Consider the following 25,567-nt stretch of genomic DNA (forward strand, 5'->3'; position numbering starts at 1 on the left):
GGCATTCATGTTTGTTATTTTATTTTGGTGCTGAGGATCTAATTCAGGGCCTCCTGTGCAGTAAGGATATGGTTTACCAATGAACCACATATCCCGAGCTTCTCTATCATTCTTTCCATGTGAAAACTTTCCTTCATCCTAGTTTCCTGAAACATCTAGTATGTCGGTGCTGTGTATAGTCACCCTTTCATTACAACTCGAACACATATCCGTCTTCACTCATTCAGGCTTAGCTTGGGGAAGGAAGCCAGGCCTGGTTCCGAAAAGGTTCTTAACTATTTCTCCTAATACAGGGAGTCATAACTCAAAGACATCCACCCAACTAATGATTGTAGACCTGAGGTGGGACATTCAAAGACATGAAGCTCAGAAAGAGAGAACTCCTGGGCGGGAGAGGCCGGTGACAGGGGTGTCACTTTCAGCTGTTGAGGTCAGGTGGGGACACCCTCTCCTCTGCTTCCTGAGATAGGCCTCACACCTGGCCAGCCACCACATTAAGAGAGCTCCTCAGCCTCAAATGAACCCTGAAACAACTTCTGGGAACGTCCAATAGGAACATCCGGAAAGAGCAGCTCTCTTTTGGTTGGGGCTGCAGAGAATGGGTGAGGAAGCAGGAGCTGCTTGCTGTCTGCCTTCTGGCAGCCACTAAGAGAAAGGCTGTCTGAGACCAAAACCAGCACAGCAGTAAGAAAAGCCAGGACTGGAGACTGTGGGGCTGGGTCCTGCTGACAACAGCCAAGCCGAACCCAGCCACACCTGGAGACACGGCCTTTGAGATTTCAGTTGAGTAAACTGCAAGTGGCATAAGCTATCTGGAGGTGTGTTTCATTCCTTGTAACTTCCAAATCTTGGCTAATGTTATCTGTCACTCATATGGGACTGCTGTGAAACTATGTACGACACTGTAATGAAAAAACTGGAAGCCTTCTGACTGCTCTTAACAATGTTAGGGTGGTGCTAATGGTAATATCAAGAGGAAGGGTGCCTTACCAGTACTCTTCCCCACCAGCCATGCATTTTTCGTACACAGGTCCCTCAAGCTCCCGTGGGCTGGGGAAGATGGCTTCATGGTGGATGATGATGGTTTTGATGACTTCATTGACATGTGCCTGGCAGGATACAGGGTCCTGCCCATCAGGGATGTGCATGAGGGTGGGCCCGAAGCAGATGGCCAAGTTGTAGGGATCCATCATGTTCTCATCACTGTACTGGGAAAGGCTAGGAGAGAGCAGGTATCCACTGTTCACCCAGAAGGCAAATCCTCCCCCACAATGGTTTCTTTCTTTCTGGGGGGGAAAGATGGACTCTACTCAAAAGCAGGAAGGGTCTATAGTCCGATTCATGACAGTAGTATTCATAAGAGCCTTGGGACTCCCCTCCCAAAGGAGGCAAGTCACAGAGGGCTCCCCAGCCCAGGTACTCACTGATTGAGGAAAGCAAAGAGGTATCTCATGACCACGATGACCACGCGGGGCAGGGTGATGAGGATCTGCTGGATTGGGTGCACCCTGTCAGCTGGGTTCTCCAGTTCTGTAAGGCACAGGGGGTTCAGGGTGCCTGTTACCATGAGAACAAGGCAGCAGACATTTCCAGGCCTCACCTCCTCCATCAGCTACATGTAGGGACCAGTCAACATGGCTCTACTCTCAGTTGAGATTTGAGTGAGAGCCTGGCGAGAGCCAACCAGAACAAGACAGGATGGGGGTTAGCCTACTCAGAACCTCTTGAAGTTGGCCTGGAGGACTGTGGAGAGACACACAGAAGGGTGCCTAGAACTTGGGTAGCAGAAAATCTGGAGCAGCCAGGACTTCCAGGAAAGAGCATCCTGCCTGGGGATCAAAGGAATGACACAGACCCCAGAGTGGACATGCTAAGTCAAAAAGGGAGGGCTCTAAAGTTCTCCAGTAGAAGAACTGACATATTTTGTTGTATGACACAGATAGTTTAAATTTCTGTCACTGGCAACCTTGGAGTCCTGGTAACACAGACAGGGATGGTTTAGTAAAGTGGCAGGCACCAGCCATAGCACAGGCCTGGCCCACCGAAGTCACTCAGAAAAGAACAGTGCAAACACAGGCTCCTCTTGAGTGACCTACTGACTAGATGGCTTGGCACATGCCTAGGACCGCACCTGGGATCTGTTCTCAGGTGAACCCTACACAGTCACATTCTGGTATTATGGCCTGGAAAGATAGAGCAGTACCTATGGAGTTGGCAACCCAGAATGAGGTCCTGATGCTGTGTACAGAGCCGACATGCTACATGTTGTGAGTGATGTTTTCCTTATAGAACCCCAGCTTCCTAAAGCCTTCATTCTCCTCAGTAGACAACAGCACAGAGCTATAGACACTCTTGCCTGCTTCTGTCCTTCCCCAGAGTCTGAAGATTATCTAGAGCCATGCTTCTCCAGGAGGTATTGTTGCCAAAGCTGGGGTTCTTGCTTCCTGACAAGGCATTGTATGGGGATGCATCACAAATGGAAGTCGATTCTGGCATCAGAACCCTCATGTCCTGACTGTGGAGGGCACACAAATAGATGTCGCCTGCCTTAAATTTCAATCAATTCCTCTAAGTCACCTTCAAGACCTGGCTAGAGGAAGCCTCACCCAAATCAGACCATAGTCAATTTTTATGCATAAGTAAATTCCACTGCCTCGCTACAAATCCTCTGGACCCTCTTGTCAGTCTTCCATGCCAGATACCCCCTCTGTGGCTATTAACTGCACTGTAGTTCTTAATGACATTTTTTAAAAATGACATATTTATCAGCCTTCTGCCTGCATGTATGCCTGCATGCCAGAAGAGGGCACTAGATCTCATTGTAGATGGTTGAAAGCCACCATGTGGTTGCTGGGACTTGAACTCAGGTCCTCTGGGAGAACGACCAGTGCTCTTAACCTCTGGGTCATCTCTCTAGCCCTTAAGGATTATTTAATTTAAAAAACTTATATTACTCTGTCATGAGGAAAAAATGAGAAACTTTTGTTATAATCAGGAGGTAACATACAAATATGTAACAATGGGCATACATTCTAAGACATGTTGTAGATAGTCTACCTGTAGTTTAATGGCACCCCGTTGTGTTTATTGAGCAATAGCTCCCTTCTGTGCTTTTCATTTCCAGAGTTGCTTTTACCTCCTAGTTGGCTGCAGTGTGTGTGTGTGTGTGTGGGGGGGGGATTTGAATAGGAAATCCTAGAAATAATGCCTAAATTTTAAGTAACCTTTATCCGGTATACTGCTATAACTGTTATCTTTCATTATAGTTAGTACCTTCCTGTGTCTATTTCATGAGGTAAAATTTACCACAGGCATATATGCTAAAGAGCTATGATACAGATGGAGCCACTATGGTTGGGATTTAGAATTTGGTTTAGAGTTTGGCATAGATCTTAAAAGATGGGCAGTAAGGAACTATTGAGGAAGCTGATGGACAAAGAAAGAAATCACAAGAGCTTAAGCATGTCCTCCCTTCTGTCCTACTTCTGGGACATGTCCTGAGTGCAAACATCCCCTCCATTGGTCAAGTACTCTCATGTCTAGCAGTGTAAAGATAATCTCCCAGTCAGATAACTATTACCATTTCTCTTGTCTGCTGACCTGATCCCTAAACTTTCCATGGATCTCTACTACCCAAGGGACAAAGCTGTGGGATCCTTCAAAGACATTCAGATCTACTTCTCTTGCTACATCTGACTGTACCAACCTCTTGCACCATGCATGCATTGCTGACCCAAGTGGTCCACTGTCCCCAACCCTTCCAGGCTTCCCTGTGTCCTCTCTTCTTGGCAGGCTTGCTCACATCCCTCCCCTAGGTCTACTCTAACCCCAGGTTGTCTTTGCTTCTCCTCCAAGCTCTGTTGTACCTAGGGAGTGCACCATGTCCATTAGTCCATTGTACCACCTATACAGCTGGGTCTTTAAGCTCTCTGAGGACCACACTTCTTTCATAATATCCCTCTCCTGTGCCAGATAGGATGAAGAGCCAGCCCGTCACCATCTACAAAGACCTGTGGAACAATGGGCCATCCACCTGGAAAATACTTACTAATAGTAGATATCAAATCTTGAAACCTTTCCTTAGGAAAGAGTGGGTTTTCCAGTCCTCGGAAATACAGTTTTAAAACACCAGCAACTGAATTGATATCTCGCTCATTTTGGTCATCCACGAGGGGGTCTTCACCTGTGTGGAGACAATGTTTTAGGCTGGTGAGGAAAGAGAATCTCTCTCCAATATTAGAAGATACTCTGTTCTCGGATGGAATAGGAGGCGACCTGGCCAGCCTGGACAGGAGGAAAAGAAGATGGATGAGACAAGCCTGAGAATCTGTGACCCTCAGTCTCTACATGTTTTAAATTCCTATTAGAAAATGTTCAAATCCTCAGAAAAGGGATAAGCATTCAATCGAGAATCCCCACTGCCCTTTATTTGCCTCTCTCCTGAGTCTTCTCTTTATTATATGGCTCAAAGATTTGAGAACTTTTGACATCATAATACATTCCTCTCAAGAATCAGGGTATTCTCAGCTAACAATGACAACTTTACCTAGCCCAAGAAAGAGACAATCCATCCAAAAATAACATCGCACACAGCCCACATTCAAACTCCACCCACTATGTCTGCCATGGAATTTTGTTTTCCAAATGTAAGCGATATTCTGAGTTCCCTCAATTCATTTGGTAGTTTCATTTTGTTTTGTTTTGAGACAGGGTTTCTCTGTGTAGCCCTAGCTGGCCTGGAACTAGTCTGTAGACCAGGCTGTCCTTGAACTCACAGAGATCTGCCTGCCTCTGCCTCTTGAGTGCTGGGATTAAAGGAGTACACCATTCTGCCCAGCTGTATTTCCTTTTTGTAACAAACATGAGACTTTGTAACAAACAAAGTGAGATTAGAAGTCCTGTGAGCTCCAGAGAGCCACTTGTCTGGGTTCCCAACACTGGGGTTTCAGAACCCTACTGCTGCTCCTGGTTTCTCCATGGATTCTGGGCATCTGAACTCAGGCCCTCATCCCCTCAGCCCCCAAAAACAGATTTAAAGTTTCTCAGAGAGAAAGCCCATTTTTTTACCCTTTCCTTTCCATCTTACACATCACAATTTTCTTTAGTCTGACTTGTCTGCTGTGTTTCCTTCTACAGCAGATAAGCAAATACATGTACAGTCATCCCTACTCACAAGTTGCACATCCGAGGATTCAACAAAAGCTAATGAAAATATTTTAAAGAAAAGATTGCCTCTGGGGGTTAGGGGGATAGACCACTGGGTGGCTTGCTGCACAGCATGAGCTCCCGCGTTTGATATGTAGCATCCATATACAAAGAGAGATGTGGTAGAGTGTGTGTTATCCAGTACCGAGGAGGGGCAGATGGGAGAATCCCTACAACTCATAGGCAAGCCAGTTTAGCCAATCAGCAAGCTCCAGAATCAGTGAGCAGCTGGGTCTCAAACACATAAGATGAAGAAAGTAAACACTTAATGTTGACTTCTGGCACACACACACACACACACACACACACACACACAAACAAGAAAGAGAGAGAGAGAGAGAGAGAGAGAGAGAGATAACCTGCACTAAATCCATGAGAACTTTTTTTTTGTTTCCCTAAACAACAATTTAACCACCACTTATACCACTTACATGGTGTTTTCATTGTGTTGAGCATCGTGAATCATCTACAGAGGATGGGTGTATGTGCCTACTGTGTGGGGGTCCATAGAAATGCTACATTTCAGAAATGCACTTGAGCACTATTGGTTGTCTGTCTTCTAGGGTGCTTCTTGAGCCAGCACTCTAAAGATGAGAACAGCTGTCTGTGTTCTTTACTGACCCTTACTACTTACACAGAATGTCATTCACTCCTACATAAACTTGTTCCTTAGCTTCAACAACAAATCCTGGAAATCTCTCTATGTTACTTCCCAGAAGCCTTCTCTCTTTCTCATAGTGGTGAAGAACCATGTCACATAGAGAGATCACACTTCACTTGGCCTCTTACAGGTCTACATGGAACTTAATTTTCAAAGTATAATTATTTATTTAGTTATTTGTGTATCTATAACAAAGCACACCCATGGAGGTCAGAGGACACCTTGCAGAAGTCGATTATCTCTACTATACAGAACCCAGGAATCAAACTTGGGGCATTAGACTTAGAAACAAGTGCCTCTATCTACTGAGCTGTACCACCAGCCCCACATTTGACTTCTTTCAGTGTCTTGCTGTGACAAACACTGCCATGGTGAATGCCCTGCATGTGTGCACTTGTATTGTGGAGGCCAGTCTCCTCTATGTTCCTGAAGTGGACACACAGGGTCATCTTGGGTGTGGTTTCTCACCTATACTCAAAGCCCTCTCTTTAGGAGGGAGGGTAACATTTTGTACTCCTGCTAGTGACATCCTCTTGAGAAGGCTGTCTTCTCCAGCTCTGCCCATGGCACACTGCCAGTCTTTTGAATTTTTGTTAGTTGGACCAGGAAATATGGCATTTCAGAGGAGAGGCTCTCTGCAGGGTAACTGGGGGCTGCTAAGCTGGTCTATTACTGGGAATTTTCCTGGGGGAGGTGAAAGCAAGCAGAGAGTAATCTAACACCTTGCTGAAGGTGTTGAGGGAAGTTTGCACTAACAGGCAGAACACCTGTGTGTGTCTGGCAAGCAATGAACAGATCTGGGTACCCAACTGGGATCTCCTTCCTCTGCTTTCAGAGGAAGGGGATATGTATCACTGGCAGTATCATCTAGTCGCAATATGTTTGAGTGCCAACCAGACAAAGTCTCTTTCCATTCTGTACTGGGGCTTGCAGCTTACAGAGCATGAGCCAGAGGACATCCCCCACCTGCCTCCTCAGCAAGTGCCCAACCTGAACGACTGTATGAGGCAGCCCAGGCACTGGTGTTCCCTAGGTTAACCTCTCAGATGGCCCCACCAAGGAGGTAAGAATGTTTCTTCCATAATACTTTCTTATGAGGAAGAACACATTTAAAATAATTGCTTGATTAACATGTTAACTTTCTATATGTGTACATACACAGATATATACATCATGCTTACACAAAAACACACATCATCATCAATTCTTGCCCATCTTCCAGAAGGCACTAAGTTCCTGAATGGAATTGCCCCAACCATCCATGCCTCTGGTCTTCTGCAAGACCAGTCTGTCTGGGACCAGGAATGACAATTCAAAGATCATGAAGATCATGTAGATGGCTTTATCTAGAAAGATAACAAGAGCTAATGTTCCAGGTAAGCCTAATGGAAAGCTATGTCCCACTAATGAATCCAGAGACAGTGCAGTGTGTCTTCCCAAAGAACAAGGCAGCAGGGAGAGGGAGAATCATTTTGGAATGAGGAGAGGTAGAGAGAAATCTACTACAAATATAGAAGAAAATAGGGATTTTTTAAATTCTTTTTTTCTCTTTCTCCTTTTCTTCCTTGCCTTTTTTTCCTTTCTTTGTTCTTCCTTCTTTCTTTTTCTGTGGCTGTGATGTGGGTCAGGAGATCCCTACTAGATGGGGACCCAAGGCTTGAGAAGAGCAGGAAATTCCTTTCACTCACTTGTCATCCCTACAAGGTACCAAAGCAAGTGACAGGAAGTGCTGACCTCAGATGAGAGCTGGGTGAGGATGCCCATTGCCATAAGCTCACCAACAGAGAAAGAGAACAGGGAAATATTGGGGTGAGGTCCTGCCAGGGTGACAGTCCTTTCCAAGGAACTCACCAAGGTAGTCAGTGCAGGACACAGGCAGCTCTATGCGATGGGATGAGCCACAGAGAATGGAAACAGGGAAGGTTCTAGAATAGTGTTCTGTTCATTTACAAAACTGAGGATTGAGGGACTGTGGTGTCAAAAGGAGTAAGGAGTAGATTCTGGTCTGTTTTATCAGTGACATCAGGAGAGGCTGGGGCGATGAAGAATGACACTGACTTCCTGGCCTTTGCACATCTTGTTCCCTTAGCTTGGATGCCTTCCCTTCCCTTGGCTTCCTCTGGGCCCTGTGCATGAAGCCTCAGCTTAGGCACTTCCTCCCTGGAAGCCTCCCCTGACTCTTCTGCACTCTTTCCTCTATCCACTGAGGATCAGGGGCTCCCATAACAACCAGTGCTCACTCCATTCTGGCTCAGACAGGCCATCTTCTTATTAACCTGGTCTCCTCACTTGTAGGGACAGTTACATTGTATTTCCAGGCCCTGGCTATGGTCTTGTACAGTGGAGGATTTGCTGCATGATTGCTGAATGAATTAATGACTGGCAGCTGCTAAAAGCAGCAGTATTGGGGCCTTCTGGGGTTAAATGCCTGACATCCTCAAATGTTCTCCAGAGAAAGAAGCTTCCCTGTCTGCCAGGAGGCCACTGAGCACCACAGCCAGCCAACTCAATACTGGGTTGTACCCTAGACTGTAGAATTCTTCTTCCACCCTGGAGCCAGACATGCTCTATAGTAGAACCAAGGATATGGGAGGCAGAGGTTTCACTCCTCCAAGGAAGATAATAAATGTGGGAACTGGATGGGTGGAAGTCTAATACTCACTTGGAGTTCAGCTGATGGCATTAAACTGTACACTCCTAAACCAAGGAAGCTCACAAAAACAAACAAACAGATAAGAGCATGCCTTCTAACCAGACCTGATGACCTGATAGTTTATGCTTGTAATCTGGGCACTGAGGAAGCTGAAGCAGAAGGATTACAAAAAGATCAAGGCTATGTAGTATGCTCCAGGCTGGCTGAGTATCAAGAAAGGAAAAGAAAAAAAAATGTGTTTTTCTTTCTCACTGTCCACTGGGATGGGATGGGATGGGATGGGATGTGCTGCTGGGACTTGACTCTGGGGTCAGAGTCCTCAGCATCAGAACTACCCAGAGAATAAGAACGTGAGTCAGAATGAGGAGCGTTGTATTACATGTCTTTCCAAAATGGAGTGAAACTGGAAGTGGGATTCAGTGTAGCTTGCCTGCTACTGTGCTCTTCTTCCTGTCCCTGAACTGAGATGCCCAATTGCCAGTGCTAGGCTTGGCTCTAGAACCAAGGATTGAGATGTCTGAATGTGTTTCCTTAAATAAAAAGACCTGGATTTCCAGTTCTACTGTGGCAGTAATATAGGCACTGTGCAGGCAAAGGCAGACATTTGAGAGTTGAGCTTCTTATGGGCAGTGGGTCCTTCCTTTGCAGGGAAACTGTCACTGGCTACCTGTCCTTATCAGCAATTCTGAGGCCAAAGGAGGATGCACTCAGTCAATCACGTGTTCCCATCCTGTCCTTGGAAGGGGACAGGAAAATATATGCTTGATTCCTCCAATTGTCTAAGTTGCCAAACAAAGGAAACACAACCAGTGTATTGAAAAAAACAAAGAATTGGACTATTCTAGAAGCAACTCTTCATCTTCTAACTTTCCTAATAAGTAGGTTCCTTTATTCGTAGAAACATGACAGACTTCTTTCTAGGTTCTTCCTCCCAGACACCACTGCAAAGTCCACTGGGCAGTCACCAGTAAGAAGCTGTAATGAAGGATGAGCATCCTTTGTCCACAGGATGTCAACTTGACCCAGATAGAGTTATTTGGGAAGAGGACCTCAACTGAGAAAATGCCTCCATAAGACCATCCTTAATTAGTGATTAATGTGGGAAGGCCCAGCCCATTGTAGGTGATGCTATCCCTGGAAGGTGATTCCGTGTTGTATAAAAAAGCAGGCTGAGCAAGGAGGCCTCAGCAAGAGGCCTCTATGGCCTCTTCAGTTCTACCTTCAGGTTCCTGCTTTGAGTTTCTGCCCTGATTTCTCCCAATGATGAAGTGTGACCTGAGTCCTAAGTCAGAGTAAACCCTTTCCTCCTCAAGTTGCTTTAGGTCATGGTATTTTATCACAGCAATAAAAACCCTAACTAAGACAACAGGCCCAAGGTGATAGTAGTTCATGATAACCTGGACAACCTGAGACCCTAGCTCAAAACATAATGAAAAGCAGGATGGGGAGATGGCTTAGTTGATGAAATTCTTGCCATATATAAGGACTTGAGTTTGATCCCCTAACTATATCTGTGTAAAAAATAAAGTCAAAAATGCACAAAAATACCAAAAAAATCCAAAAAATAAAAAACCCCAAACCAGTCAGGCACTGTAGTGTGACCTTGAAATGCCAGTACTGAGGAGGTAAGGGCAGTCAGGTTCCTAGGGCTTGCTGGTCAGCTGCCCTATCCTAGTTGGTGAGCTCTAGGCCAGTGAGAGGAACCTTGACTCAAAAACCACGGTGGTAGCACCTGTGGGATGACAGCTCTGACCTCCACAAGCTGTATGCTTTGCACACACACACACACACACACACACACACACACATTCACAAGTGCTTATGTATACCTGTACATACACTTATACTCACACAATCATGTAAACACACACAGTACGTGGAAAGTCCGGCATGAAAACTCACACCTGTAATATCAGCAGTTGGAAACTAGAGACAGGAGTATTAGAAAGAGTTTAAGGCTAGCCTAGACACTATCTCAAAAATAAAATAAATAAAGCAATTAAAAAAATATCAAACACTAAAACGGGTGGAGTCAGAAGCTTTGGGATTTTTTGGTATCTTGAGGTAAGATCAAATATCTACATAAAAATCCACCTGAGTTGCACACACAGTCTGATGGTAATTTGACAAGGTATCATTTGTGTAGCTGCATCTTGGCTACATCTGTCCCATGAAGTCAAGTGTGGAGCTTTCCATTAGTGTTACTTCAACACTCAAATGTTTGGATGTAGAACATGGGGTTAGGAATGCTCAGTATGCAGTAAAATGGAAAGGAAGGAGAACTGGATGCTTAGAGGAAAACTGTTTAAAAAAAAAAAGACTTGGAGTTTACCAATTTCTGTGGTGTAAATACTCCCAATATGGCTGATTTCCAGTACCATCACCATGCCATGGAATACAAAGTTAAGAAGAGTATGAGCATACAGCCCTTGAAAGACACTGTGGGTTCAGGGCCCTTTTGCACTACTGGCTCTGAGACCTATGCTAACTCTGGCTTTTCCTTCCCACAAGCTTGAGATGTTCAGCCCACACTCACCTCTCTCAAAGGAATTCTTGATATCATTGACTTCAACCTGAGACCCTGGAACTCTGAATATCCCCTGTTGCTGGAGTCCTAAAAAAGAAATAACAACACAAGCAAACAACAAATGTAAATAACACCATTCTAGAGTTCATCTGGCTATTGGACTTATTGGAGAGTCTCTCCCATGCTTACCTCTTCCTCCTTCCATGTTTTCTAGTAGCTGTTCCTGGTGACAAGCTCCTAGCTGAAACCCCTTGACAACGAACTACAGCTGGCCCAAACACTCAGACACATGCAGAGTCTCATGTCTGTGAACTTGCTCCTAGGTCTGAAGGAAGATGCTATCAACTATCCTTTCCCGCCCACTTAGCTAAATTTTTGCCTTAAGAAAAGCTAGACTTCCGAGTACATCCTGGCCTGGATTGGGGAAATCAGAGAGTTCAAGGCATATCTCAGTGGCAGAGTGGTTTGTCTCGTGGACACAAGGCCCTGGGTTAGGTCCCCAGCACCAAAAATTATTTAATACAATAAATTGGTAAGCTGGGCAGAATTGCTCATATTATAATCCCAGTATTTTCAAGGCTTGAGGTAGGAGGATTTTACAGAGTTCAAGGACAGCCTGGGATACAAAATAACACCTCTTTCCAAGAAAGGAAAAAGGGAGAGTGTGGACCCAATAGAGTCACACTGTTCTTTGTTCTTCCTTCTTCTTCTTCTTCTTCTTCTTCTTCTTCTTCTTCTTCTTCTTCTTCTTCTTCTTCTTCTTCTTCTTCTCCTTCTCCTTCTTCTTTTTCTTCTTCTTTTTAGAACAAGTTTCTATGGTTTCTATGAGGCGATAGCACAGTGGAACCCTTGACACCTAAGGTGTCCCATAACAATTGCAAATTGCAGGAATCAGAGGGCCTGCCTCTCTCAGATGAAAATTACTGTAGACACCGGGTACCTTTCCCTGTCTCAGTTGTTTTGGGTAGAACAATTCTCCATGCTACAATTTATTGTTTCCCCGTAGAAGTAAAGGTTTAGTGGACATTTAGCATGGACAAGCTATATGTTTTGGTTTTTTTTTGTTTTTGTTTTTTGTTTGTTTGTTTGTTTGTTTTGTCCACTTATTTAAGCCTTTGCCAATGATGTTAGTCACAAGATGGCTAAGGACTGACACAACAGCTTCTAAATCATCTTCATGTGTCATGCTCACTGTTAAACAAGGTATGCACCTGGATATTTAAGTTGTGACATGATTGTGCCCAGGCTAACCTCGAACTTACTAGGTAGCCCAGGTCAGCCTCCAACTCTTGGTGGTCCTTCAGCCTCAGTCTTCCTAATGCTGAGATGACAGGCATATACAACCATGAGTGTAACTTCTACCACTCCACAGTCTTCTCCCATCTTTCTGGGTCATTGCTAACCACCATACTGCCCTTCCTTCTACCTACCGTCCCCCATTCTTCCTACCCCAGCTGCACAGCTGCTCTCCTTGGGGATCTCCCCCCTCTTTAGTCAAGCAGCCTGGTCCCAAAGTCATTATCTATCCTCCTTTTAATTAGTTTCATGGCAGTGTCACTATGAGAAATTACATTATAGGCTACTATATCCATGAGTTACTATATTCAGTGACTCAACTAACAGTTACATCTGTCCTAGACATGTATAGATTACTGTTTTACTAGTCCCCAAACAATATGATTATTTGTTTTTACATAGGATTTGGTCCTATCTGTCTCTCTAGGTGGCTTACTGTCTATGGGAAGATTACATGGGTAATGTGTAAACGCCACAGCATTTTACACAATGGACCTTAGAGTCGGCTGATTTGAAGGTCTGCAGTGGTCCTAGATCTAATACATAGAGATGCTAATGGGTTATTACAATTCTTTTCCTGCTGTTGACTTCCTTGTTCTCAGAATGTTAGCCCTGCAGGAATTATAAGGTGCTTGCCTCTATCGCTCCTTCATTCCTCACAGCCAAAATGGATGCCTATTATGTTTTGAGGTTTAAATACAAGCTGTCTTCTGATAACACCATGGTTAACAAATTCCTGCCACCACTCCCTTCGTGGAGTTTACAGCCTATTAACCCAATTGACTCTGAGTAAAGACAGAGGTGGAATTGCCCTGCTGTCCGTACTATAGTTGCTTCACCATGAGCTAAAATGCTGGGTCCCTCACACAACCTTCCTTCTCTCGCCCTGGACACAGACATGCAGACTCTATGTCTTAGTTCTGAGTAACAGCCATTTCCTGGAGAAGAGCAAGGACAGGAAGTCTTCACTTTCTCCCAGAACAGTCCAGCACCTATTTCACAGTGAACTGAGCACATTGAGCTGCGATGGTGCTTACCATATAAATTGATGAAGCGGATACAGCTCTCCACTACAAGTGGTATAGCTTGTCCTGAATCCTTAAGAAAGAAAAAAAAATGTGAGTTTTATCAGGCTTGGCATCCATAGGCAAAAGATATTGCAAACAAGATGCCCAAGTCAAGCCAGAAGATTAGTATCATGTGATTAGTAGGAAAACAAGCAAGGAACTGCTAAGTCTAGTCTCCAGGAATAGTTACCACACAGCCTTCAGTTAAGTGCAGCAGAAGGCATAGCTAGGATAAATTCAAAGAAATGCTCTCTCTTCTTACCCAGCTGGCAAGGAACTGGGCTCAGCTTGACAGGCACACTGGGGGCAGGAAAGGTGGAAACCAGTGTGGAGTCTGACCTTCAAAGATGACTTGCCTTTTCCCAACTCTGCTTTGCCCAAACTCAGCATCTTTCCCCAGGACTTGGGGACAAAGAGGCCGGATCAATGCCTCTCCCTATTACTGAGGTGTCTCATATCAGAACTGAGAACACATTGTGGGTGAAGAAGGCCTAGCCCTTACAAGCCCTGAGAGGTTCTAAGAAGGGAAGGAATCTTCCCTTCTTATTCAGGTAAATATTTTGCTCAACAGTAGGCATGGTACATGGCGATGCTCTAAAAGATGTTGATATCAGACATTGGCCATCTGGTGGCTTACCTCAATTAAAAAGGCCAAATAGGGCATAATTTAAATAGTTGTATCTAGGATGTGAAAGGACATTCAATTACACCTTTCTAGATTAGTCTACAGTTCCTAGTGGTTGGGCAAGAGTCAGTTTTCTTTCAGGGTTCTAAAAGTAGGTGACCTGTTGTTACTTCAGGTCATAACATGAGTACCATTTACAAGACAGAACAAAACTTTTTTTTTTTTTTTAAACAGGGCCATATTTAACCACTAGTCTACCCAGAAGGCTAATAACTTGGTGGGCTGTTGCCTTTGTCACACCCCCCCCTCCCATCTCTAGAAGGCATTGGATCTACTGGTTGCATAGGGCTTGTGGGCCTAGCTAGTAAATACCTGGTTCCTGGTTCGAGCATTTCTTCTTCCTCTGATAACAAAAAAAGAAACAGGCAGCAAAGCAGGAGAAAAAGAAAAGATTATGCAGGAGTAAGATCAGTTAGAGTATGCAGATCCTTCAGAGTCCGTGAATGCCAAAATGCAATGGCAGCCAGCAATGGTCCTGGGACATTTTCCCAATAGCCTGCCCACGGGGAGGGGCCTCAGCCTTGGAGTCTCCTAGGACTTCTGGGGCAGTCCCCAGCCAGCCTTCCAATAGGCTGCCTAGCCTCTTTCCCAGATATCAGTGATGGAGGGGCCTCTTTCATTCCTTGTCAATTTGTAGGAAATGTGTGTTAATATCCTTCCTGGGTCCATGTCTAGTTTCTCTTCAACACCAGGGATCCACCAATGAGCAAGAGTCCACTGAAGACCTACAAGGCTAGCCCATCTGCTCACAGAAGGGATCCTTCATGTCTATTGTAAGCTGCTTCCTAGAATTCATCTCTGGAATCCTCATTTTCAGACAGATGCTCTACTTTACAAGATCTGCTTAGACAGGATACAGCAGGGTATACCAGATTCCAGACTCCAAACACACCCAACACCTTGATAACCTTCTCTGTGTGGAAGAATGACTCTGCTCTCCTTCCCAACCTCTTACTGTCACCCTGGCACTGAGACCCTCCTGGAACACAGAAGCTGGGAAGGATGAAGTTGAGGGTATACTGACGCCTTTGTCTCCACCTTGAGAGAGCCTACCTGACGTTTCTGGTTCTGTGGGCAGTGACTCAAGCGTCTAAGTGGGAGCTGAGTCTCACTCTCACCCAAGTTCAGTGAAGAAGCCAAGCTGATTAAGATACATGTGCCTTCCTGAGGGACAGTATTCCAATCCTGCCATCTCAACAATTGGGATTTGAGTTGCTATGATGTCAGCTAAACTCACATGACTTCCAGAACCCAACAATAGCCTGGTCCAAAGGACTCTTGAGATGGTGTCCTAAAATTAATAATAGACCAGGCTTAAATAGTGCCAGGAGTGTTCTAGAAACATACATGAAGCAGCTCATTCTATGCTCTCCTAAACTCACAGGGCAGAAGATCACTCTCATTTCATGGAGGCAAGACAGGGACTCTCTACCCATCCCACAGGCGGGCCTTCTGGGCTTTGTGGTGGACATAAATGGAGTCTCCTTAAGTTTGAGAGGAGAAAAACACCAAGTTTTTGGTTTTTTATAAGGGGTTGGCTCACAAGAGTCAGGGAGGCTCCTAAGTCTGGCTCCACAAACATTTCCTTATAATTAACTTGGAGCTTCTCTTTTTGTCCGGCTGAGGCATCATGATCACAGCAACACGGTGGGATTGTTTGACCAAAAATCCTTTCCTAGACCTGGATTTTCAAAGCTGAGGACTCCATTGTATAGTCAGACAGTGTGAGGATTAGAATAGAAACTTCAGTTCTACTCTTGCCAGTTGAAGGAGGAGTAACTACAGATGCTGCCTTTCACTCTCTGGACTCTGGAATCCTTTAGAGTATGTCTGTGCCATGTGGAGCTTTGTGATGCTCACAGTAGGTCCAGAGCTGAAGGTGTTGAGCTTCACTGATAGGAGGAAGCCCAAGTGCAGAAGGAGCATAAAGACATGCTGTTGTGTTTCACAGCCTGCCTGCTCTTCCCTAGCCAAATGGCTATTAACCCTTCAAGTACTCTGACATCCACCCCAGTTTCCACCTCAACAGAGCTGGGTTGTCCCTCTTTGGACGTTTTTCTCAGGGCCAGCTGACCAGTGTCACTGTACCATACTTCCTCTTGCCATTTTGTACCTCCAGTAGTACCACACAGCTGAGCTACTGAAGCTTGTGTGTGACATAGTGATGGTGACAAGAGAGTGTTCGTGTGTGTGTGTGTGTGTGTGTGTGTGTGTGTGCACGCGCGCGTGCGCGCGCGCTCATGTGGCCAAAGCTCAATCCCGTATGTCATTCCTCAGACACCAGCCACCTTCAGTTTGAACTCTCCAATTAAGCTAGGCTTGCTGGCCAAGGAGCTACTGGCATTTATCTGATTCCCTAGTGCTAGGATTCCAAGTGTGCGCCACTATTCCCAGCTTTTTAACACAGGTTGTAGAGATTGAACTCATGTCCTCATGCTTGCATGATGCACCTTGTAATTACGATGTCATCACCTGCGCCGTGTGGAGGTTATAATTCTGGTGGACCAAAGTATCCAATCTAACAGGAAGTTTTGGAACCAAAGATAAAGGCTATGCAACAGGCTCTAGAGATGGTTAGCCAAAACACCATAGGGGGCATGGTGATGTAGAAGAATAGTAAGATGGCTTCCCAAAGTAACCCACTGATGGGGCAAACAAACACTCATGGAGTTGAACAAGGTCTAAAGTGTTGGCCGGGTGTACAGTCAAGTTGCACTAGAAAGATATTCATTTCCACTGAAGATGTGGCTTTCAAATAGTGTCAAATGAGAGTCAGTTCCTTCCAAGTATACTAACTGATCTCTCATTTCCCAAGATCAGAGAGACTCAGGGGAGGAGTCCCCATCTCAGATCTCATTGCATCTTTCCCTCCTTCAGGGACTCCCGTCCTGCTCCTCTCTTATCTTTCCCCATCCTTTCAAGCCCCTGGCAAGGCAACCTGGGCCCCAGCTCACAGCTCTTCTTGCTCTGAATTGCAACAGCATGTTCCTGTAGGACTTCCCATGTGCCCTGCCTTTGCAGCCTGGGGAGTAGCTCAGCCAGAAGCAAGGGTGAGTGAGAAGGAAGTACAGGGGAAGACAGGGCTGATAGAAACAAAGCACTCTTTTGACATAGCCCCACCTGCCATGACCCACTGAGCGGCTCCCAGTGAGTCACACAGTTCCCGGGGGACCTCTAATTCGGGGCCTTCGTTCCTATGAAGTATCCTAAGGCACCCCCCATTGTCCTTGTTCAGGGGAAATCCCTCCTTCTCTCTCTAGCTCTTCTGTTCTGTTCTGAGAACTCAGTCTATAGGCAGAGGTAGTCCTTTGACCTAGGGTCCTGCTTACCAGACCTATCCACGAGGCTGACATCTGCATGTCTGTAGCCCTTCTCTGTCCTCCAGGTCTAGCAGCACCCTGCCAGAGGACAGAGCTGGCGTATGGGACAGCTCCTGTAACTCCAAAATCATTACTGATGCCACAAGACTATACCCTTCCTTCCCCTGACCTTTATCAGTCCCCTTTTCTGCAGCAATGGTCTTTATTGGCTGGTGGTGGGCTTTCAAATAACTGGCGAAGACCTCCCTTCTCTTTTCCCAAGAACACATCCTGACTCTAACACCATTTTTGCATTGTTCCGTTTGATCCTGGATGCCTTGATCTTACACCCACTGGGGGTGGGGACAGGAAAAATAAGCTCACTTAGCTAAAACACTTAAATTTTTAACTTAAGCTCAATGTCAAGGGTTAACCTGACATTTAGAAGGACTACCTCCACCCTACTCCCACATCTCAAGTCAACCACCAAAAGCTAAATTAAGTGGAAGGAACTCTTCTTATGAAAACACTACGGCTCCCATGCTAATAGATACGTAGTTAACAAACTGTAGTTGCCGTGTGTAGAAACCCATAGGGGCTGTTTTTGTGCTGTTCTCAATCAGCCTCCTACTGCAGGAGGAGGGGGTGAAACCGAGTAATAGGGTTTCCTCAACTGCCCTTCTGGTGTTAGGACTGCAGCTCCTGCATCAATGACTTCAGCTGGCTGGGACCACTGTGGTGACAGCCCACCTCTTTTCTGCTGGAGTCATCAGACCCCTCCCCATACAACTGAGAACAATGAGTGGCCACTTAGAGGCCATTAGACAGAAGCAGAATTCTCCAATGGAATGCCTCATTGAAGCCAAGAATAGATCACAGTGAGAAGCTAGCTCTGTGGGACCTGGCTAAGAGGTTGACAGAGCTGTTAGCTGGAAGGGACAGGGAGAAGAGAGGCTGCCATTACTTTGGACTCATTCGCGGACTCCATGGCTCCCCAGCAAGTACCTTAATGAACGCTTCCATACTGCCGTTAAAGAGTTTATGGCTATACACTGAAAGAGGCCTAGGTCTCCTCATTTTCTGTGGTTTAGGGGGAAGACAGGGGGGCCTAGGGGAAAATGGAACAAAAGAAATCAAGAAAGCAACCAACATAAACATACCACTGGGAGAGGTGCTCTTCAAACCCACAACTGGAGCAAAATACAAAACACAGCGGGGAGCCTCTGGCCCCCAAAACACTGGTTTTCCATGTTCCATCTGAAGGCCTCTGGATGTTTTAGATCTTAGTTTATCCACAATGCCAAGCAGGAGCAACTCTCACAAAACACATATGCTTTCTACATTATGGGGAATGAGATGACTCCAAGAAGGCCCCTGCAATGTCAATCAGAGGCTGACATCTTGCAGATCAGATGGGGGGGGGTCAGGAGTGGGAGGTGTCATCTGTAGCCCAAGAAAGCAAGAGACTTTCAAACATAACCAAGAGGGTTAACTTTCATAATTTTGGCTTAAATCTATCACTAAGGCCCAATTCCCAATATACTGGGGGGCACTGTCTTCCTAATGCCTCCTGGCATTTCAAAGACATATGACTCATGTTTATTGCATAGATCTGAGAGCCAGACAGCTAGATGCCAGGAGGCAAGCTGCAGCTTCTTTAGGATCCGTAGGTGGTCTGGGATGTTATTATCCCACTCATCAATCAAGTACATTTTTGATTGGAGCACTGTCAAATCCATTATCACACTTAACCCAGTATCTTCCCATTACACATTTACAGAAATTAAGGCCCAGAGAGAGCATCAGTCAGACCCACCTCTATCCCACTTCCTCTCCAAATCCAGTTTTTTGGAGGGGCTTTGTTTTGTTTTGTTTTGTTTTTATTTCAAGTCATAGGCATGGCACTGGGACATCTTGTCATTTTAAACTGCAGACTCATTTGCCCTATCAGTCCTTGTCACAGGGGTCAAGTTGAAAGTGTCTTGCTTTGCTTTCAGATCTCCGTTCCCTGTGTTCTGCTGTTATCCACAGGGAGGGGAAACCTCATACCACAGTCCACCAGGAACAATGAAATGGCCACAGACACTAGACCCATGTTCATAGTTGCTCACCATGCATAAGCCTGGGTTGGCTTATTTGCTCATTTCACTACATACACTGGCCTGATTCACTGCTGCTGGCCTTTAGGGAAACATTAGGAGGAAGCACCCTTACCAAACAAGGCAGCTCATTCTCAAATGGTTTGGTTCAAACTTTGGAAGCAACAAGCACATACTCAGCCAGGCAGAAATATTTCTATATGAGACATAAAGATTTGCCCCTTCCCCAAGTCTGGATTGATTTCTGTATATGGGCAAGAATCTTGTTTGCTTGTTTGTTTCTGAGACAGGATCTCATGTAGTGCAGGGTGGCTTCTAACTTGCTATGTAGCCAAGTTCCACTTCATATTCCTGATCCCCCGCCTCAGTGTTAGAATTATAGGCATGCACCTCCACGTGGGTTTTATGTGGTGCTAGCAATTGAACTCAGGTTCTCATGCATGCTAAGCAAGCATTCTACTAACTAAGGTACATACCCAGCCCACAGGGAAGAATAATATGGACTGTGGAACCAATCAAGATGAATGAGGGCTGCCCTGCCTCTCTCCCATGGGTTTATTGCACTCATGTCCTTTAGCAATCCAGCCATGCAAGACACTTTAGCCAAGTCCTCCTGGATATTTAAGTGTTGAGCAAAGGCTGCAAACTCCAGGACATGCATGGGCAAAGACAAGTTGAGTCCAAACAGCATGCCACCCAATCAAGGAAAAAAACAAAAACAAAAACAAAACAAAACAAAACAAAACAAAACAAAACAAAACAAAAAAAACCCCAGCACAACAAGCAAGATTATCTCCAGCCCATCTTGGAGCTGTGTGAATTTGGTTAGCTAAGTCCATGTCATTTTCTTTAAAAATATATTACAACTTTTTTGAGGATGTGTGAAAACAGGGAGGGGGAATCTCATACAACGGATATGCTTTTGTGTTTTCAAATGTAAAAGACAAAAGAAATTTTGTAAAAAAATGTGACACAAAGCCATAGGATGCAAATTTAGGGATTAAGGATAAGGAGGATAGCAATGTCGCCATTTGTTTTTGTAGTACTTTGAACTCCAGGGTCACTTCTTTATCTCGCATGGCATGATTAGCCTCCTCAGGAGCCTGCGAGGCAAAGGAGCCCACAAGAGATTGAGAAATTTGCCCAAGGCCACCCAAACGGGATCCATCAGGAGCTGGGAGTCAATGCAGTTCCCCAAATCTGATAAAGACACAGAATCAAAGCTCTAGGGCACCCAGTTGGGGGGTTTTCATAAGAGAACTCATAAGGGTTTTGTTTTTTAATATTTTGCAGAGTAAAATAAAAGGAAATAAGCGTAGAGTATGCTTCCCCATTTTCCCAGCCAAATCCAGAGTGTAAAAGAAAATGAAGTCATAATGGCATAATGTGCCCCCCCCCACGTGATGCATTGGGTTCTGCCTGGGGTCTCTGACAAGGAAACATAGCTATCCCAACTTTGAACAACATCAAATCTGTATCAACTTACGGGAATGCTGGGTGGGGCACAAAGTGGGGAGCAGGGGGACAGCTCAGCCAAGGAAAGTGGGGCAGCCTAAGCCTTCCATCTCTTCTGCCGCTCAGATGCAGAGCAAAAGGGAAAAAAAGGAAGAAAGAGAGAAGCCGGGAAGACAGGAACAGAGAAGGCCACAGAGGGTAGGGAAAGGAAGCCAGAGACCAATGTCCCCTTTCTGTCTTTCAGCTGGGATGAAAATTAGCATATGCTGGCAACACAGGCATGGCCTCAGAATCAGTCTGTGACCAAAAGCAAGTGATTAAGAATTTCCCTAAACATTCCAACAGATGGGGGTACCACACTGATGTTCAAGGGCAGGTGGGCTCTTAGAAGCTGGGGTCGAATATGCCCTGAGTTGCATCTGATTGGTCATAGCATCGACTAGTTCTCCTCTAATCAGGACTGGAGACTCTTATCAACCTGGTTAAGGAGGCCAACCCCTCTTCAAATCATCACGATTAACAACTGGTGTTTGCACCCCACTTTACAATTGTTAGCAATTCTTCAAAATATATTAGCACATATGGTCAGCCTAAGTCCTAGCACTATGTGAACTGAGGCCATTCAAAGGTACAGACGCTTTAACGTGAGAAAAGGGCCATTTGGACAAGGCTTGGCTGAGGGTATCTGCTCTGATGATGGTCCCGCATGACTTGACTGTGTGAGAATCTACAGTTGGCACAGCCAAGATGTGGAGACATCACCCAGGACCTCTAAGATTCATTTTTAAACCACTCTCAGGTTGACAAAGAGGCCCATAAGTTTAATAATGAGCCAGAAAGTATCTGACTAGGTCTGAAATTTAGGACAGGATGCCTAAGTGGGTCATCTAACAACCTGAACTTGGATTTTCTAGGCCCTAGGCCAAAGCAGGTGAGGAAGACAGTATTTCAGAGGCATTTGTTAAAGAAAAAAAGGGGAAGTAAGCCGTGGCCCAACTCATCTCACTTTGGTATAAAAAGGGTTTCTGTCCTTTTAGGACTATAGTAACATTCTTCTACCAGAAAAAAAAAAAAAAAAAAAAAGTAACAAATTTGGGTTCTTCAAAAGTGACCTGCACATCGGCTGTCCCACATGTGGGAGGGTCCTTGCCTGTGAGTCATCTGGGAGTTCCCAAACTGCCTGGGCCCAGAGGAATAGCTGGATTCCTGGAAAGCCCTGAATCTCCAAATCCAACATATTAAAATCCACAGCTTCCCAAGCCATTGCCACGCCTACTCATTTCCCCAAGAGCAGGGGAGAGTTGAAGGGTCATTTTCATTCTTGCCAAGTAGGCCAGCTTTTCAGTTTTCCGAGCCATTGGGAAGAATTGGTTTGGAAGGAAAGAATGCCATTGGGTCACAAAGCCCCACTGAGTGAGGTAAAAAGTAACTCCCAACTAGAAAGTAGCCACACATGATAGAGGGCAGACCTCTGGACCACTGCTAGACAGGGTGAGAAAACTCAGACACCAGGGCAGTGCTGGCTGCTTAGGCATCTACAGCCTATGGAAGGCTGACAGCTGCTGAGTGAAAGTGTCCACTGGCTCTGGTGTGCTAGGGAAAGCACAAAGGGAGATGCGCGGAAGGAGCTAGAAGGAAGCATGAATAGCTTATATGACTGGCCTCACCAGTCCATCCAATTTCCCACTGAACTTCAAGCCAAAGTATGATGGGCAGTGCAGGGGGGGAGCAGGTAATCTGGGCACACGTCCATGTGTATGCAGCATGCACCTGGCCATCTGTACACAATATCAGCCAACCACAAAGCCTTGGCAACTGAGGATCCAGGCTGGACCTGGATCACCTATAGGGCAGTTTGGGCAGTGGCCATGTAACAGATTCAAGGTAAGAAAACAACCATCCTACAGCCTTGTGGCCTCTGCTAGTGCCTTTAGAGCCACCCTGGAATTAACTACCCTCCCACTGAATAGGACATATCCCACTCCCCTGAAGCAGTTATGAAAACTACCTCCCTGTGGCCAGCCTGCCAGAGCATAGCTTCACCAGCCTAAAGCAAAAACAAGTAATGTCGCCTCGGTAGACACTGTACCCTCCCCACCACCCTAAAGCCCCCAAAGGTGGTGAAAACTATCCAGCTTCCCTAGTTCTCAAGAGACCATCTTTATCCTACACACCTACCCACCCACCACACCCTCTCAGACTTCAGGCAGCCAGTACAAGGACACGAGACTCCCCAACTCTCACCTGGTTGTGCCGCACTCTGCTCTCTCCCCTGGGGAAAGAAAACAAAATTGCATGTTGATGTTTAGTTGGCTTCAGCTGTTGTCTTAACCAGTGAACTTTCTTTCCCTTAAAACAACAACAATATCAGAAAGACCTAACGTGCCAATCTACAGTCATTCTTTATTCCTGCCTCCTTCCCTAGGCAACTGCTAATCTCTGTGTCTCTGCAAGTTTGATAGGCATTTCTAGAAAGAGAATCACCCTCCTTGTGGTTTCACTCCTGAATCTGGCTTCTTTAGCTTACCATAAATTTGTCTGTGGTTCATCCATGCATCGTGATTTAGTAGTTCATTTGTTTTTAGGGTTGAATAATATTCCATGGTGTAAACAGACTACAGTTTCCTTACCCACTTTTCAATAACTACCTGTTGTATAACAGGTTCCTTCAAGCTTGAAGCATTCTATACTGCAGGGAAGCTCCTTCAGCAGGATGGTGAACAACTCAAAGTAGCTTCAGGAAGTCTCTGAAACTGAGCAGATTCACTAGGCCCCTCCCTGCCAGAGTAAATATAAAAGCTGAGAACCCCTCTTAGACTGGAAGCCAACCTACAAAGAATATTTGATTGAGACTATACCAGCTTCCTTGAAGAAGCAAAAACCAACAGAAGTCCCTGGAAGAGGTTTAGACCAACTGAGACGCCTAGAAAGGGCACTCTAACTTGTTGAGCTGCCTGAAGGCTGTACAGTAGGCTCTAGATTCCCAGCTTTGTGACCTGTTACCCAAGCTGGGGTGATGCAGCTGTCTTTGAGTAATTCTTGCTCCTGTAAGTAACCCCTCACCCACATTCCTGTTAGTAACCCCAATAAAACTCAGGATTCACCAAGTTGGACTTTGGTCTGCCATGGTAGCCCTATATGAGTTGAGTCACACAACACTGCCCCCCCCAAAGATCTCATACTTTAAATATTCCCCAAAAATATTCTTCCCATGTCCCCAAACTATTCCCATCCAAGTCTTCAGCATTTCCATAAGTGGACCACCACCTGGACACTTCAGTTGAAAGTCAGAGAATGGCTCTCCAGAGCCGTCTGTCCTTAACTTCAATGGCCCTCCATCTCAGCACTGCCACCTCAGCCTAGGTTCCCATCATCTCTAGCTGGAGTACTTACTTTTTAAGTGGAGTTCCTATTTCACTCCAATCTAGTCACAATTCATCAGTCACAGAAATAGCTTTAAACAGAGTATGTCACATGTCCTGCTTGCTTTCTAGAGCCCCCTGTCACATGTGGAATAGAATACAAGCCTCATGCTCTGTATCCATAAGCCCTTCAAGCTATTGTTACAATGTGCATAGACTCCTTCCTCCTTTGGCCTTGAATCTCCTGCCACAGAGTCTTTCCACTAGGCCCCTAGCCTATTTGGGGGGCTTGTCTTGTCCCTAACACTTGTAGGACTGCCTCTTGCTAGCCTTTTGCATCCCAGCTGAAAAAGGGGATCCAGAGTAGAGCTTCCTCCACCTGAAGTAGACAAGGGTTGCACAGTCATTGACCACAGCTTCTCTTGTTTGCTGACAGCCTATTGTCATTAAAGAAGCACCATGTTCTATGAGAGCCTCACATCTGTTCATCTGGAGATGTGGTGAAGAACAGATCTCATGTAGCCCAGGCTGTCCTTGATCTCACTATACAGCTGCCACCGGCCTTGGACTCCTAACCCTTCTACTTTCACTTTCCAGGTGCTAGGTTACAGGTGTGCACCATGTCTATTCTTTCTTAAAACTCCCTAAGACTTAGGAGATGGCTGAGTTGGTGAAAGTGCTTGTTGCAGAAACATGAGAACCTGAGTCCAGATTCCCAGCACCCACTTAAAAGCTAGGTATGGCAGCATGTGTGTATCCGGAGCCCCAGCATCAGGGGATAGATACTGGGGGCCCATGAGCCAGCCTAACAAACAGCAGACTCCAGGTTCAATGACAGATTCTGTCTCAAAACAGAAGTGGAGAACAAGTGAAATAAAGCACATTATGTTGGACTCTGGCTTCCAAATGCAAAGCCAAATGTACCTGTACACACATATGTACACACACACACACACACACACCATGCTAAATACCTAGGTTTTGAATATTGTTTGGCACTAAGTATGAACTCAATAAATATTTATTGAATGGTTAAGTGAAGGAAAAACTACCTTCAAGATGTTCCCTGATAAGTGGCCATAATAGCCTACAAACAAGTATACCCTGCAATAGGGTAACGAGTGTCACAATACCAGTGTACACAGAATACCACCTGGAACAACATACAAGCAAAAAGACCAGAGCAGACAGAGTGACTGGCTCCAGTCACTGCTTTAAGGGCAGCTTAGATTCCAACCTAGGTCGTCTGACTTTACAT

General features: G+C 45.4%; 1 protein-coding gene across 4 annotated transcripts in view; it reads right to left on the reverse strand.

Moving 5' to 3' along the window:
* Srgap3 (SLIT-ROBO Rho GTPase activating protein 3) overlaps positions 1 to 25,567 on the reverse strand; it is a 211,991-nt gene that overhangs the window by 14,458 nt on the left and 171,966 nt on the right. For 3 of the 4 annotated variants that reach the window (XM_051203643.1, XM_051203641.1, XM_051203644.1), the window contains 7 exons: positions 23,192 to 23,219; positions 18,399 to 18,501; positions 13,380 to 13,440; positions 11,056 to 11,133; positions 4,049 to 4,183; positions 1,425 to 1,530; positions 991 to 1,218 (listed from right to left, as the gene is read on the reverse strand). In XM_051203643.1, the coding sequence (XP_051059600.1) occupies positions 991 to 1,218; positions 1,425 to 1,530; positions 4,049 to 4,183; positions 11,056 to 11,133; positions 13,380 to 13,440; positions 18,399 to 18,501; positions 23,192 to 23,219 (739 nt within the window). Of the gene's footprint in view, positions 1 to 990; positions 1,219 to 1,424; positions 1,531 to 4,048; positions 4,184 to 11,055; positions 11,134 to 13,379; positions 13,441 to 14,406; positions 14,438 to 18,398; positions 18,502 to 23,191; positions 23,220 to 25,567 lie in introns of all 4 variants that reach the window. The other variant, XM_051203642.1, reaches the window with a different exon arrangement.

This window comes from Phodopus roborovskii, unplaced genomic scaffold, assembly GCF_943737965.1.
Source record: "Phodopus roborovskii unplaced genomic scaffold, PHOROB, whole genome shotgun sequence".
NCBI classification, from domain to species: Eukaryota; Metazoa; Chordata; class Mammalia; order Rodentia; family Cricetidae; genus Phodopus; species Phodopus roborovskii.